The 17444-nt window shown below is 46.4% G+C and overlaps 1 protein-coding gene across 3 annotated transcripts in view; it reads left to right on the forward strand.

Moving 5' to 3' along the window:
* COL26A1 (collagen type XXVI alpha 1 chain) overlaps positions 1 to 17444 on the forward strand; it is a 224097-nt gene that overhangs the window by 20493 nt on the left and 186160 nt on the right. For all 3 annotated transcript variants that reach the window (XM_054008486.1, XM_054008487.1, XM_054008488.1), the window contains exon 2: positions 14009 to 14131. In XM_054008486.1, coding sequence (XP_053864461.1) covers positions 14009 to 14131 — 123 coding nt within the window. The remainder of the gene's footprint in view (positions 1 to 14008; positions 14132 to 17444) is intronic.

Genomic DNA, 17444 nt, shown 5'->3' on the forward strand with positions numbered 1-17444 from the left:
TGTCCTCCATGATGCGTTGACCTAATAGACGGGGCGTTGAGAGCACAGGAGAGGCAAGCTCCCTGCTCTAAGTTCTGGTGCCCAGACCTGGAGGCAATATGGCCTGGTGCAGCTGGGAGATGAAATTGCAGGGAAAGTCCTGCTCATGCCCCTGCAGCCCTGAGCTCGAACCTGCTCCGTGCAGGTGGAATCTTCAGGAAAGCGTTGCAAAGCTAAGCATGTCTCTGCTGAGCATGTGCAAACAGCAGCTTTCCCCAAGGCTTATAACTTGACCGAATTTGGGCAGACTTTCACAGGGAAGGCCCAAGCGATAGCTCTGAAACTAAAGCCACCCACCTGCCGAAGTTCAAGTCCCAATCCCAAGGCACGGAGGTGCTAGAACTTCTCAACGAAAAGGTGGTCTGACTCTGTGAACATAGACAATACAATGTGTTTATCCTTGGCCTTGTTCCCGTAACCGTTCCCTGAACTGTTTTGGCTGAAATTTTCCAAAAAGAGCTCAGCCTGAGGGAGAGAGACATCCAGCATGGAAAACTTCACCCTAAATGGTTAGCCTGGCAATGGTACAAGCAGGGAAGTGTAAGGCAACCCTAATAATAGATGTGAGCAGCTCTGCCTATAAATTGAGGCTTCCTGTGGATTCGTCTGAGCTACTTATGTACTACTCTTGCTTATTAGAACATCCAGAACCTATTGAACCAACGATAAGCTGTCTTCTGCCTTTACAGGAGAGCAGTTCTATTTTATCCATAGAATGGATCCTACTTACTTATTGAGGAACGCCTGCCACTCCCTCTGCCTCTCTTGTTTTCCGAGCATTCAGTCTGTGTTCCTTAGTGCCTGGTACATGGGGCTTGTGCTGTGGAGAACCTTCTATATCCAGGTCAAGTGGAGCAGCTGCAGAATAAAGCTATTGTGGAGACTGTTACCAGATCCTGGCCCACTTTTTGTTTAGCTAGTTAATCTACAGAAGGAATTTGGAACATCATTGGTCAAAAACTGCATCAAATACTCAGTTTACACCATTTTAACACAATCATGAAGTTCTCTCTGCTGCTGGGTTTCTATACAGAAACTTCTGTCCTCCTAGCAGATATGTTCTGGTGGGATGAAATAAGACTGTAGATGCCACAGTCAGTGCCGTATTATTGCCTAGGCCGACAAGGCTTAGGCCTAGGGCGGCAAATTTGCAGGGGCGGAAGCTCCCCTCCGCGCCCGAACCCCTGCTCCAGCTCACCTCCGCCTCCTCTGCAAGCACGCCACCGTGTCCTGTTTCTCTCCCCTCCCAGCGCTTGTGCCGCGAAACAGCTGTTTCGTGGGGCCAGGAGGGATGGGGAGGAGGGGGGAACGCCGCGTGCTGGGGAAAGAGGTGGGGGCGGGGATTTGGGGAAGGGATCCAATAGGGGAAGGGACGGGGCGGAGTTGGGGCGGGGACTTTGGGGGAGGGGGTTGGAATGGGGACGGGAAAAGGGTGGAGTCGGGGCGGGGCCAGGGTGGCAATTATTTCCCGGCCTAGGCGCAGCAAAATTATTAATCCGCCACTGGCCACAGTCCAAATATTGCTGATGGTGTCAATACCAAAATTTGTGATTAAGGGAGATTAGATCCATTCTTCTTAACATGGTTTTTATTACCCAGGGGCTCAGTTCTGTTCTCACTGCTAAAGATTGTGCTGTTTCTAGGCTCTTAATTACTATAATGTTTTTTTCCTCAACTAGGTAATTTCATTTATTGCAGGGGATTAAGGTGCAACTTTGTGTAATTTCTTATGAATGTTAAGAAGTTCAACCCTGGGAGTAATGGCATAGGAAAGTCAGCTGCCACATTACAAACCCAGCAAATCACAGTTAAGAACACTTGGTCTCAGGAGCAGCTGAAGAGTACAGCCAGGGTGGAGACTGAGTTAATTTTCACTGCTAAAGTAGAGGATTCCTCTAGGAGTAATGGCCGTTCTGACAACACACCAGGTGTTGTCAGGCCTGTGCCAAATGTTCTTAATTCTCTGATTGACAAAACAGAGAGAGAGTTGAAATCCCTCACTCCTTTCCTCTCCAGATGGCTCCATTCCTTTACCTGGGTAAATAATGCTGCTCATCTTCCAAAGGTTTCCTATCGCTCTCGCGGTGCCTGGGCAGAGATTGACTGCTCTGAAGATCTTCTGCCGCTTTTCCTTCCTCCAAAGCTGATATCCATGATCGTAACAGCCTTTTTCTAGGCATAACCTCTTTTCTTCTGGGTATAAATAATAGCTATTCTCTCCCTTGATCAGTTTTGGCCTCCCTTGCCCTCCTCAAATGCTAATGCTTAAAGATTAGTTTTTCCACCTTTGCCTTCTGTAAAACAGTTGCATGGTTCCAGTACCCCCAAGGACAGAACTGGTTGTTTTGCCTTTCTGGCTTTCCAATGCACCCATCACTGTAGTTTCTAGGCATTGAGTTATGTGAGTTTCGTATGTCATTACGAACAGGACAGCGTGTTGCAAGTCTTTACGAAGGTTAGGAAGTATAAACTAGCAGGTAGGCCACTGGGACTGGGGTGATCTGGGTTCAGTGCCTCCACTCAGCCATGTACTTCCTGTGTAACCTTGGGCAAATCCCTTAATTCCTCCGTGCTTCAGTGTCTCATCTGTAAAAATGGTGACCCTGTCTCCTTCCTCACAGGAGTGAAGATACAATCCATTAATGAGTGTGAGATGTTGGGGTTGTGAGGCTGGCAGACCAAGGCCCCGGGCTCACTCAATGTGTAGCTGGAAACCAGTCTTGTTTACCTGTGTCTTAGCATTATCAAAATAGATATTAGACCTTAAGTTGATAAGAATGTGTTTAGTGTTTCATAAAATGCTTGTGGGAGGCTGCATGTATTGTTCTCACTCAACAATACCCAATGTTCTAAACCGATAGCAAGCATTTGCCTTGTAAACCTCTGTGACTAGGTAACTCAAGCCTTGTGGAATGCAAATGATGGTCTCTAACAAGATGATGTTAAATCCTGTTCGTTAAATGCAAACGAGCCATTGTGCGAGATCAAGGATCAAAGCCTTTAAGTGCATTCCTCCCCTGACCCCATGAAGGAGAGACCTGCATGGAAACTTGCTATCAGCTTTATTTCTGAGGGAAGAACATATAAAAATGCCTCATAAGGAAAAATGATCATCTCTTTGCTGTTAGAACTCTCTGAGCCAGAGACTCTAAACCAGTGGTCCCCAAACTTTTCCATGGGGTGGGTGCCGGACGACTGCCCGCCAAGGACCATGGCCGCTGGACAAGCAGCCTCTGAAATGCCACCTTGAAGCAGCGTCATCAAGAGGCGTCACTGCGGTGGTAGCACTTCTTGCCGTTGCTGCTTCACGGCGGCATTTCGGCGGCTGCTTGTCCGGCGCCCAGTAGGTGGGCACACATGGATGCCCCAGCGGGCGCCATGGCACCCGTGGGCACCGCACTGGAGACCCCTGCTCTAAACTAAAGCGAAACATCCCCCAGGGATATCCCTGAGTTTGCCCTCAAAGACATTTTGAATTGACAGATCACTACAGCTCTATCACTCTTAGGATTTAGATTGAAGTTCCTTTGTGTTTATATGCTTGCTTGCTTTAACCTGTAAATAAGACTGCTTTTTCTTAGTTAATAAAACTTTAATTAGTTTTTATTGCAGAATTGGCTACAGGTATTGTCTTTGTGAGATCTAAGGTACAAAAGTTATTGGTCTCTTGGGACTGGGAACAACCTGCCCCAAAATATTTTGTGATTTTTTTGGGGAGGAGGGGCCATTTATTGCCAAGTCCAGCTTGCCTGGGTATCCAGATAGACTGGAGCCTGAGGGGACTGACTCCATGGTAAGACTGTTATTAGTGTTTCAGGAGTTCACATTTCTTACTGGGTTGGTGAACCCACCACATTATAGAACATACCACCAGTTTGGGGTGTCTGCCCTGTTTTGACAGTCTGCCTGGAGGCAGGCATTCACAGTCGCGAGCCACTCCAGATAGTGTGACGGGTACATATCTACATGCTAGAGATGGACCTAAACAACCCCCCAGATCTGAGCATCCCTGAACTTTGGACAAATTGGCACCCAGTTCTGAACTTTCCTTGAAACAGCTGAACTGTAACCCTGGATCTAGACACCTCTCAACGTGGGGGAAAGTTCAGCTCTGTCTTGTGAAATGTTTAAAGAGGGGATCAAGCTCATCTCTATTCAGCTTAGAACCATTCTCGCTAGTGGAACACGTTGAACTCTTTTCAGTCAGGTCACGGTATTCGAGACCGCAATACAGGCACGCCTAATGATGGAGGATAGGGTGAAAGTGTATGTCTGTGAATAAGAGGGGAATAGTGTGTGGCTATGTGTGAAGAGAAAGTCTAGGTGCCTGGCAGCCTTCAGGTCGGCGATTTCTTGGCATGCACAGGAGCAGCTTCTGCTGCCAGTCTCGGGGATATATAAATAACTGACTCCTTCCAACTGTAGGCTTTGCAGTGCAATGTATGGATTGCTGTTCTGGCAAGCAAATAGGACACTGTGCTATTTGCAAAGAGAATAGGGCATGGTTTACTTTCGTTGAGTCAGTCAGCATCTTTTTCTCACTAAAAGTCAGCGACCTTTGATTTTTATTGAAATTCCTTTCCAGTATTGCAGGGAAATTGATCGCGCCAGTGAAAAATGTTATGAGGAAACTCGGGGAAAATCGCTCTACTTCTCAAAACACTCCTACTGTTTTCTGCGCCCTAAATGTTGATCTATGCTAAGTATAACATACAGTCTGTTATCCTTATGAAAACAAAAAGATAATTCAGTGCAGTTGTTTACACAGCTAAAAGCTATAGGGCAAACTACAAGGAATAGAAACACCAACTTTGTAGCAGAGGCTCAGTAGGGTGCAATCAACTTTTGTCCAAATTCATGAGACAGGTGTTGGTAAAAAACACCCTTCTAGAACAGCTACAATTCCAAGAGAGTTTGCTGCTTTCCTCTGTCTCAGCCCAGTTCAGTCTAGCTGACTGATCGCTAGTGACTGACTTCTTGTACTGCATGTGCCATGTATGTGCTGCTTGTGGGTGGGTGGCACAGAAGCCATGATATCTCCTTTCAGTTGGCTCTGCACCAAGGTAAATGGCCTAGCTTCTAGGACTGTTTGAAAGTGCAGTGCATTGAACTAGTGTGAACTTGTCACGGAGCTTGTGTCTACATTATCCAGTTTGCTGAGTACATGAGACAGAAGGTCCTGAATACTGCATACTGTAGTCTTTTTTTCTTTTTATTATTATTTTTTTTTAAAGGGACATGGTACTATTTCAGTTTTCAATTATGAAATTGAAGCATGGTCCCCCAGCGAAAAGGGGGACTAAGTAAGAATGTAACTGCTTTCATTTCTAAGCTGTAGCCCTTTGACTAAAACCTGAGGCTGGATTAAGCTCAGAGGCTGAGCTCGTATTGTTTCATAGACTAAACCAATCTACATTTGCTGCTGTGGACAGGACTTCTTGTTTGCTTTAGCCATACAGTCTTTAGTTGTGCTTAAAATGGAAAAAGTTAAGTATTTGCAAATATTTATTCTAGGGCAGTGGGTTTAAAAAACTGTATATTTGCAAACCTCCTTGCTTTTTTTTTTTTTTTTTTTTTGTATTGTTCATTTGTCTCTCTCCTATCTGTCTTCACTCCCTTTCCCCCAGTGAAATAGCTTTTTGGTTACTCCAAGCCAACACAATTAAACTAGTCATTAATTTGCTGTTGAGAGCTGGGTATATGGCCTCTTTTGGAGGTTAGAATGTTTTAGACAGCTGCACTTGTGTTACCTCTGATTTCCCCTCCCTCTGTTGTCCCTTCTGTTCTCTCTTATTGCAGGATTGCCGGCTGTGCAGAAATTTTAGGAAGAAATATGACCCTAGAGACTCTTGCTTGAGTTTATTTTCATCCAAATGGGGGTTCTAAAGAGATGGCTTTCCCAACCTGCTCTATGCCAAGCTCAAAAGCTTACCCCCTGCCTAGTGTCTGGCTTTATTAATACAGAAATTGACAATAATGAAGTGCAGCTCAAGCCTTCTGTCCAGGGTTGGCTGCTCTTTGAGTTCCTCCCTCAGGACTGCTCAGCCCACACCCTAGATAGTCAGTCAGCCGCTCTGTCATCTCCCTTATGTCCAGGTGGGGTAATGAGTCATCTGCCTTAGTGAGACAACAGAATCCATTTAACCCTTTCTGGGCATCTGCTAACAGGGTGTGTTAGGCAAAAGCCTCCAGCCTGTTAATACTGTCATAGTAGCAGTTGCTGAGAACCTCCTAGCAGGTCTCTGCCCAAACAGGCTTGAACAGAGTTGAGTTCGCTACCACTTGACATCCTGGAATGTCCGAGCTAACACGTTTGTAGCCCTCCCTCATCTTCCCACTCTACACTGTAAATCTCCTAAGTATCAGAGGGGTAGCCATGTTAGTCTGTATCCACAAAAACAACGAGGAGTCCGGTGGCATCTTAAAGACTAACGGATTTATTTGGGCCATAAGCTTTCGTGGGTTAAAAAATCCACTTCTTCAAATGCATGGAATGAAAATTAGATACCGGCATAGATATTGGCACACTTATAGGAGAGTAGGGGAACACTTCAATCTCCCTGGACATTCAATAACAGATTTAAAAGTAGCCATCCTTCAACAAAAAAACTTCAAAAACAGCCTTCAAAGAGCAACTGCAGAGCTACAACTCATTTGCAAACTTGACACCATTGATTTAGTCTTGAATAGGGACTGGGAGTGGCTGGCTCACTACAAAAGCAACTTTCCCTCTCTTGGTATTGACCCCTCCTCATCAATTATTGGAAGTGGATCACATCCACCCCGACTGAATTGGCCTTGTTAACACTGGTTCTCCACTTGTAAGGTAACTCCTTTCTCTTCATGTGCTAGTATATCTATGCCTGTATCTGTAATTTTCACTCCATGCATCTGAAGAAGTGGTTTTTTTCCCCCACGAAAGTTTATGCCCAAATAAATGTTACATCTTTTTAAGATGTCCCCGTGCTCCTAGTTGTTGTGGTGTTTTTTTTTTTTTTGTACATCTCCTAGGATGTCTAATGGCATCTCTATGTTGTTTCTCAATCCTAGCTGACATTACTCTACAGCTCCAAGCTTGAGTTTTTTCTAATTCAATGGCTAACAAACTACAGTCTGCAGTTCCCCAACGGTCCATGGAAGCCTTCCTGGTGGTCTGCAGAATGGAACATTTTTCAAGAATTAAATTGGGGTGGGTGGAGAGTATTTCTCGTGAAGTGGCGTGCGGAATGGAAAAGCTGGAGAGCCACTTCTCTAAACTATTCAGTGGAGTGTAAATTCTGTAAGGCATTTGCTAAACATATCAACGATGGACACCTTTAAGATCTAGCAGCTCCAACCTTTAAGGAGCTGTAATTTGGGTCATTACATTTACTTGGCTTGAGTCTCCTCCTTGCATAAGCAATAATACGTTCTCTGTCATCCTGGACCTGTGCCAGTAATACTCCTAAACCTTTCTTACTAGCATCTGTCTATAATGTAAAGGGTCATTTATAGTCTGTGTGTAAGCAAAGACGGGGGTCTTTCATCACTTTTAGTCTGAGGCACTGCAATGCCTGCTCACACTCTGGGGACTGTTCCTACTGAGATTGTGGCTTTGAAAGGTGAAATCTCTTGTGTGTGTGTCCGTGTCCCCTTTAGGTCTTAAAGTCATTGCACTATTATAGCACATGGCCCCTAAATTATAGATGTTATCTTTCTGGTAGGCCCGACAGTGATCTAGATGGGTTCTTGTCACTTTATCGTGACTCTCTTCTTCTAGTCCACGGTAGAATACTCGGGGGATAAACATTTTCTCTTTTTAACTGATACGCTTGAGCCCACCAGGACCGGCTCCAGGCACCAGCAAAGGAAGCAGGTGCTTGGGGTGGCCAATGAAAAGGGGCAGCACATCTGGGTCTTCTGCGGCGGGTCCCTCAGTTCCTCTCTTCCTCTTTGAGCTGTCTCCGAAGTGCCGCGGAAGAGGCAGATTGGGAATGAAGGATGAAGCGGTGGGGGTAGAGCTGCCGCCGAAGTGCCGCCAATCGAGTTCATGGTTTTGTTTTTTTTCTTCGCCGCTTGGGGCAGCAAAACAGCTGGAGCCGGCCCTGGGGCCCACATAGATCAACTTGCTTAATGGGAAAATAATTCTTAATTGAAAAGCTCTTCCAGGCACCAATCCACTTTGCGGTAAGGGAATGGGATCACGTGCATTAAAATTCCCATGAAAGCACAGGCCTTTATCACTGGAGTTCAATGACTAAGCCGATCAGCTGTAAGCAGTGTTGGGCTACTCTCCCTTTATGTGGGCCGGTCACTAAAGGGGAACAAACACCCTTGCCCAGGTTTTCATGGGCACCAGTGATGATTCAAAGCCAAATTCCCATTGACCTGGGTAAGTACCAAGCTGCCATTCATGCATGAAAATCTCCAAAATATCCAAAAAGCAAGCGCGCGCACACACACACACTATTCTCTCTCTCGTGTGTGTGTGTGTGTGCGCGTGCATGTGTGGGAAACGCACTTTAATTGCAGCCATTTTTGACAAATCCACAAGAAGTGCCCTGAATACAGACTAGGGCTCCCCACTGTATTCTTAAAGACATGGCCCATAGAAAACCGCTTTACTTCACAATACACATCTAGTAGCTTTTGACGGTGGCAATCCACCCATTGCCACCTAGCTGTGCTAAATATTTTTGTTCTTAAAGTAAGGGGACAAAATTCACTAGAGGGGCCCAAAATGCAGTGTTTGGGTCTGGTTGTAAACTAGCCAAAGGCAGAAAGCAATATTGTTGGTCTTTAATCTCTTTTTAAATGACCGATCCAAATGGTTGCTGTTGCTTTTTGCACCAAGGTGGCCTAGTACCACCTCCTCTCTGGCATGTTATGCATCCATTTCCAGAGCCTGCGTTTTTCTCCACCCATGTTGTGCCCTCTGGAATAGCAAGATCCCATGCTGTCATCTGATGTATTGGATTTCAGTGTCCATGTAATCATGAGCTTGTCTGGTGTGCTACAGAGAAACACTTTGTCCAGGCAAGTGAAAAAGAGAAACAAAGGGAGTTGGATTTGTTTCTCCCAGAGTGAAACCGGAATATGTCCACTGAAGTCAGAGTTATAGAAGCATAAAAGCAGTGTGGGGAGAATCAAACTCACTGTAGTTTCAGTTAAACATCTCCGCAGCGTAACAGAAGCATTTTTCTCTTCCAATCTGTTCTTCTGTGCCCATTGAAATCAATAGAAGAAAGTTCCGAGGGAACAGGCTGGGGGCATATGTCTGCAGTTTATAACTATAGGATATTGCCTATAATGGGGAGTAGTCCATTCAATGAGCCTTTATTGGAAGAGCAAACTAGAAAAGTGTGGTCAAAGTCTAAGGAGAAACCCTGAGCTATGGGAGGTATGTGAGAAGTAAGATCTGCCCAGGATAAGGCTACATAGTATGTTTTGGTTTGTTCCGTTTGTCAGTAGTGTCCATTCATCATCCGTTGCAGATTTCTGCGTCGTTCAATGTCTCCTTTCTCCCAGGGCTAGGAATAATTTTTCCTTGTTGCCTATTAATGAGAAGCCTTTTATGGTGCCTGATGATTTCGGGGAAATATATATTTTTTCTTCTTTCATTCCCTCCTTATATTTTGCACGCTTGGCACTTGCTTTGCATGCCATGAAGTGTGTGCGCATACGGTGGTTTGGACAGCTGTGTGTGGGGATTGTACGATTAGTGCTTCCCCAATGTACATGTTTAGCACAGCACTTGCAGTTATACTGCCATACCTTTCTTGCACTCAAATGGAAACTCTTGGTGCTTTGCTGTACATGTGATGCTAGTGCCCCAGAACAGAGAGACCTATCCTGCAGTCCTTAAGCAAATCCGCCCATTAAGGCTGAGAGCTGAAATGGAGCTAACCACAGTATAATGTGTATTTTCTAGTTCAATCTGAAACCAACTCCTTTCTCCAGTCCTCTCCCCACCCCATCTTTGTTACATTCTCCCTCTTTCTCCTTAATCTTAACTCATGGAAGCTGTTTACAGCCCATTAAAGGATCAAATATCTTCAGAGGATGATTTGAGCTTTTATTAACATTTTTCCATCTTGCAGCTCAATTCCCTATGTAGGCAACCCTGACTTAAAGCATGATTCAGAGGGTAGCAATGACACTTGGATATTATGGAGTTTGGATCCAGAGCCCAGATATTAGTATTATGTATTTGTACAAAACAGGATGTCTATTATCCCCAGACATTCACTGGAATTCGTTTGGAACATCATCTTTGCAAGCTACATGCTTTGTATCTTTAAACCGACCAATGTGGTCAAAGCTGAGTTGCTCCTATAAATGAGATATGGCATATGAATAAATGACACAGCACGGATAATGTTTTATTGCCATCAAATCTTCATCCTGTGATGTGGGATTGTACTGCATATGGCAATGCAAACAAATATTATCTCTTCATTTAAATCGTTAACATAGTTTCCTACTTAGCTTCTCCTGATTCCTCTTCCCAAGGTTGCCTGGCAAGAATCCCCCAAAGTGACAGCTGGAGCAGCGAAACCACTCTAGGCCTTTTCCCACAGTGGAGTCCTGCAGCGTCAACCGTTTTCCAGCCTCTAGAGAGAGGGCCCAGTGGCACAAGGTCACATTAATACCCATCTGAGTCAAGCGATAAAAATAGGCCTGAAAAATACTGCAGAATATTAATAAACCTCTGAGAGAAATGGCTCTCCAATTCCCGCACATCACTTACGGGCCTGGGAAATAGTTGGGATGTGACTGTAACACGGGGGTGTGATGGGTTGGACCCCTTAAGGTGCCACCTGATGTGTTGGGATATCACTGAGCTCGCCTGTTCTGCCAGCCAGTGCACCCTTTTCACCTGTCTTGCTGAGCCAGGCTATTAAGCCTTCTCCAGCACACATGCAGGCAGGGCCACACCCAGCTGCAGATTGACACAGATACTGAGATCAGTGCTGGGAAGCCTCAGCTTAAGAGACTTGCCCCAGCATTCAGGTGTCCACCTGCCTTGGAGTGCAGACCCAACGGTATATTATGAAATCTGCCTCCTCCCTCAATGTGGAGGAAGGTATGCACAACCTCTTACCCTCCTCCCCCCCCCCATTATGAATTGCACAAATGGGGTTATATTATAAACAAGAAATAAGTTTAGACACTTAAAATTCACCTTTTGTAGTTAATAAAGAGGGCTGTGGGAGCCATGTTTCTGCAGGGCTGTGGGAGCCATTACTCGTAGGCTGTCTGGAGCGTCCACAGGAAGATTAAGCTCTTTCAGAGTCCATTGTCTTTGCTAATGGGCTGGTTGGGGTGACACCCGAAGTAGCATAGCTGAAATACAAATACATAGTCTATATTCTTAACTTCAGACACAGAAATGATACAGGCATACACATTGGATAATCACATTCAGTAAATCCTAACCTTTCCAATGATCTCTTACATGAACCATCTTGCGTAAAGTACATCTCAGTTATGTCATATTCATATTATAAGCATATTTTCATAAAGAATATGGAGTGAAAGGTCACAGTGGGTTCCCTTGAGGTGCGGGGAGGGTGACCAGATAGCAAGTGTGAAAAATTGGGACAGGGATGAAGGGGGTAGGGTAATAGGTGCCTATATGAGACACAGCCCCAAATATCAGGACTGTCCCTATAAAATCAGGACATCTGGTCACCCTAAGACAGGGTGGCATGCTAGTCCAGAGTCAACGGGAGCAACATTGACCAGAAAAGCTGCATGGGTTTTGGATCGCTGCTGTTAATGGGCTCCCATGGCTGCAGGTGGAGCAATGGCAGCTATTTGAAAGCCACTCCCTTCCTTCCCTGTTCCCGCAGCAGCTGCCAGCCCTGTTTGTAGCTGTGGGGTCAGACGACTGATTCTCTGCTCTGATCCCGCAGCACTTGACGTAGCTGTTTGAATGCATTCATCCTAGCCCTGTGGAGCTACAGGTGCGAGTCTCCCCCTCGCTTTGAAGATCATGGACCCTCCTGGGGAGATGGCAGGAGAATCAACAAGAGGAAATAAATTAGAAAGCAGAGAAGGGGGGAAAGAACAGAAGCTGAAAAGGACAAAGGAAAGGCAGGCAAGAGAGAATGGCCATTGAAGGGAACAGGGAAGAGTAGGTTGGAGGAGGGAGTGCACCTATGTGCACAGGGGTAGGGCAATTCAAGCAAACGAGGTTGGGGACCCTTGCCGTACCCACAGAATGAAGGATTGGCTACACTGGGTGTCTTTGCTTTGGTGTAGTTGTACAGGTGCTGATCTTGCACTAGGGTTTGAAACCTGGGTAAGCCATGCTGGGAGAAGTCTCACTTTACATCAGCGGAGCACATCTACTGTAAGTGTTTCCATCAGTACAACTATGTTGGTGTAGTGACTAGGGTTACCATACGTCCAGTTTTTCCCAGACATGTCCGGCTTTTTGGTAATCAAACCCCCGTCTGGGGGGAATTGCCAAAAACCCGAACATGTCTGGGAAAATGCCGGCTGGGCACTTCCCCTCCCGCGGCTGCTCTGCTCCTCCCCTGACTCTTCGGCTCTGTTTAAGAGCTGAGCTGCCCGAGCGCTATGGGCTTCAGGCAGCCCCCTTGCCTCCGGACCCCAGCCGCCGGCCGGGCACGTCCCCTCCCGGGCTCCGGCAGCGCTGGGAAAGCGCCGGCCGGGGGCGCAGGGTCTGGGGGCTGCCCGGCAAACCGTGAAGCCGGTAAGGGCAGCCCTTTTCGCGTGGCTGGGAGTGGGAGGGAGGAGGGGCGGAGTTAGGGCGGGGTTGGGGCAGGGAAGGGGTGGAGTTGGGGCAGGGCTGGGGGTGGGAAATGGGCGGGGCCTGGGCCCCTTGGAGGGTCCTCTTTTTTTATTTGTTAAATATGGTAACCCTAGTAGTGACAACACTGCAACCCCCCCAGGGTAAAACATCCGAAGGCACCATCCTTCTTGTTCATCAAAAGCTGATGGCCGTGAACAATACGGCACCAGAGCCTTTTCTGAAGGGTACCTGCTACCTTAAATAGAGAATCCTTTTGTGGGCGTCTTGTGCCTGCAAAGCTCCCTCATGTATTTTGAGCATGAAGGTTACCTTTAGGCTCAATTTGGGCGCCTCCCACTGCTCTCCCTGATTTTTGCACTCCGGACAGGTAGGAACGTCAGGACTCATCCGCTGCCTCTGTTCAGGTACAAGAGCAAAAATGTGGGCACAGGTTTGGCGAGTGTAGATTGTGTTGGCAAAAGGGAGGCTGCCTGGTTGGATCTAAACACCCCTTAATGAGATTTTTTTTCTTTGAGTGGGGATTATTTGAATAACAATTCTATTCACGAAGATTAAAAGCAATTATCTAGAGGACAGGAAGGATGCTCTTATCAAACCACTAGACTGGGACTTGGGAGCCCCGGTTTCAATTCCTGGCTATGCCACAGGCTTTCTATATGACTTAATCGCTCTGTGCCTCAGTTTCCCATCTTTAAAGTGGTCTCATGCTACCTTTGTCTTGCCTCTTTAGATTGTACACTCTTTGGGGTCAGCAACAGTGTCTGTACAGCACCTTGCAGAAAGTTATTAATAGTAAACCCCAACTATCTGAAAATGTTAAACACCCAAAGTGTAAGGAATTGTTCAGAGTGGAAGGGAGTCGGGGGGGAATAATGCCAGAAGTAATGGGATGAAATTAAGGCAAGTAAAATTTAGGCTGAATCTTTGGGAGACTATTGGAAGGACCGTCCTGAGTCTCATCACTTATGATGTCTGAAAGGAGACCAGATAATGCACTGTAGGAAATTCTGGCCTCTGGGGAACAGACAAGATGGTGTATTCGGTTTCTTCTCTCTCTAATTTCTTTGATTAGCTGGTGCAGAAGATCTCCTTGAGACAACGTTTGGAGGATTGCAGATGTTTGGGTAAACATAGCTAGCAGTAGACTGATGTATGCTACTAAGCTTGCTGCATTACTGGGATTTAAAGTGTCCTTTTTCTTTGCAGGCACTGGTGTCACTACACAGTTACGCGGACAGTTTCCTGTCAAGTGCAGAATGGCTCGGAGACCGTGATCCAGAGGGTTTATCAGAGCTGCCGGTGGCCAGGACCTTGTGCCAACTTAGTGAGGTAAAAGCCCTTAACATCTCATGTTGTATATTCAAACTGCGGACTGGGCCTTGCACTTCTGATTCAGTTAATGGGTATCTGGGCTAAGCAAAACATGTAGGATTGGGCTGGATTCTGATCTTAGTTAACCCAGTATAAATTGGAAGTAACTCATTGAAGTTAAAGGAGTTGCTCCTGATTTATACTGGTATAACTGAAATCAGTACCCTACCCTATGTCTGTAGCTTTGCTCTGTGTGGCATTTAGCTGTGCAAGCTTCCTCATACAGTTTTATTGAGGCACCTGGCATTACTGACCTGAAATACCAGTACTCTGGCTCTCCAAGAACCCCAAGTGCTCTGACCTGCAGCGGGGCTTTTTGATGTGCACCAGAGCCAATGAGGGACTAAGATAAGGCCACCAAACTCATTGTCACGTGAGACCTGTGCCAGGATTGGATTTCATCCTGGTAAATTCCCAGAGATTATGGGCTAATGCAGGGATGATAAAAGTACTTGATGCTGGGAGACAGATCTTGCAAGGTGCTCAGAGCTCTTAATTCCCATTGACTTCAGAGCACCTTACAAATTTGAGCTCTCATAAGGTACTCTTCATCCACAGGTCTCCGTGACCTTTACAGAGGTGTGGTGTTCAATATCCCCACTTCACAGATCAGAAACCTCAGCACAGAGGTCATGACTTGCCTAAGGCTTCTTGACTTCCAGGACTTTGTCCTACCTGCTAGACAATTCTAGTAATCTATTGGGCTGCAGCCTTAAATTAGCCAACAAAGTGAATGGAATTATTTATCGCCACTTTGTTACCAACAGCTACAGAACAGGGTTTGAGATCATCTCAAATTTAGTAATTAAATGTCTTGATGGTAATGTAGGCAGAATATAGTTCCACCCTCTTCAAAAAGCATCCATCAAATACTGAGCTTCACCGATGATAGTATTCGTTGGGAATTTTAATTTTTCACCTTGCTGTTAATGCTATTGGTTCTCCGTTTTCATTTGGCCACTGGTCAGTCTTACTCAATTTTCATTTATGTGATTTGGTGTTTGGTCTTATTTCAACGACTGCCTTACGTGGGACATTTTATATCTTTCCCAGACCTACTTTTTTTTTTTTTTTTTTTTGGTGCTCCATTCCTCTTACGAGTGCATGTTAACCTTTAAATACAGTTTTAAAAAAACTTGCCAAATTCTTGCCCATTCTTCTTTTTAAAATGTGAATGAAGCTACACTGCTAACAAATAATCAATCATGTTATTGGCTCAACATCCTATCTACATACTTGTAAAGCTACTAATTAAGTAGGTATATTCACTGAAAAGAAAAATGGTATAAAATTGATGTTTATCTATGAAAATTCTAGCAACTATAAACCCAGAGTTTTTTTGTTTTTGTTTTTTTGGTGTTCAGTTTTGTGACATTCTAACTTGGCTGGATGGTTTTCTGTCTTAAGTAATTTTTCTAATAGCCTGAAGACTATTAGCCTGAATTGTTCTGGCTGCTTATTTGAGGACAGTGAAGAATAGCAATGGAATGATTGGCAAGAGAAAAGCTTAAATTAAGAATGCATAAATTTAAAAATGAGAGACAAGGTGGGTGAGGTAATACCTTTTATTGGACCAACTTCGGTTGGTGAGAGAGAGAAGGTTTTGGGCTTACACAGAGCTCTTCTTCATGTCACTAAAGACTGAAGAGACCTGAAGCTCAAAAGCTTGTCTCTCTCTCACCAACAGAAGTTGGTCCACTATTACCTCACCCACCTTGTGTCTCTAATGTCCGGGGACCCACACCACTACAACACTAAATTTAAAAACGACAGAAGCCTTGGCACTGAAATAGTTTGAGGTTACTGACACTTAAGATCTCAGTTGGGAGCTGCCTCTCTGGGATGTAACTGCCCAATAGGATTGCCAGGCATCCAGTTTTTGACTGGAACACCTGGTTGAAAAGGTTAGCACCGCTGACCAGGCCATTAAAAGTCCGGTCAGCGGTGCATCAGGGCTAAGGCAGGCTCCATGCATGCCCTGGCTCCCGGAAGCAGCCGGCATGTCCCTGCAGCCCCTAGGTGCAGGGGTGATCAACGAAGCTCCGTGCGCTGCCCACACCCTGAGCACTGGCTCCGCAGCTCCCCTTGTCCGGGAACCGTGGACAACAGGAGCTGCAGGGGTGGCGCCTGTGGGCTCAGACAGCGTGCACTGTGCAGAGCTACCGGCTGCCCCTGCGCCTAGGAGCCGGACATGCCATCTGCTTCCGGGAGCCACGTGGAGCCAGGTCAGACAGGGAGCCTGCCTTATCCGTGCGGCGCTGTGGATTGGGAGGCGCCTGAGGTAAGCGCCTCCTGGCTGGAGCCCGAACCCCCTCCTGCATCCCAACCCCCTCCCAAGGTTGGAACCCCTTCCTGCACTCAAACTTCCTCCCAGAGCCTGCACTCCCTCCCACACCCCAATCCCAGCCCTGAGCCTCCTCCTGGAGCCCACACCCCAACCCTCTGCCCCAGCCCTGAGCCTGCTCCCACACTCTGAACCCCTCTGCTTCAGTCTGTAGCCCCCTCCTGCACCCCAGAGCCTGCACCCCCAGCCCAGAGCCTCCTCCGGCATCCTAACCCTACATTTCTGGCCCCACCCTGGAGCCCACAACCCCAGCTGGAGCCCTCACCCCATTCCAATCCCCTGCCCCAGCCCAATGAAAGTGAATGAGGGTGGGGGAAAGAGAGTGAGTGGGGGTGGGGCCTCGGAGAGGGGGTGTGGCAAGGGCAGGGCCTCAGGGAAGGGGCAGGGCACAGGGGTGGGGTGTCAGTTTTCTGCAATTAGAAAGTTGGTAACCCTACTGCCCAATTACTGGCCTGTGCTCCCAGGACATGGACTAGAACACAAGAAAACTCTGTCCAGATTGGCCTTGAGCCATGCTACCTATTGCTTTTAATTAAGGCCATTTCATGAAATTGTTATCAGGCAGAGATTCCTCCAGGTAGAAAGGGACCAGAAGATATATTCTGACATGAACACTGAAATGCTACCCCCCATCTCTACTGCAATTTGGGGAGAATGCTAGATTCCAAACTGAGTGGCTGGCATGCTTCTTAGGTCACCGTGATACCCTGTGCACTAGGTCATACATCATACCCACCCAGTTTCAATCATACTGGAGGCACAAAAGAGACCTAAACGAACCTGAGGCTGTCCCTGGCTCTCTGTTTCTTGAGGACCTCCAGAAGGGGGCTGACAGAAGGGACATGAGCCTACTCAGTTACTGACAATGGAAAAACAGGACTAGCACACACCTGCTCTAGGTGGCACATTGTATTCTCAGTTGAAGAA

This window comes from Malaclemys terrapin, chromosome 18, assembly GCF_027887155.1.
Source record: "Malaclemys terrapin pileata isolate rMalTer1 chromosome 18, rMalTer1.hap1, whole genome shotgun sequence".
Lineage (NCBI taxonomy): Eukaryota > Metazoa > Chordata > Testudines > Emydidae > Malaclemys > Malaclemys terrapin.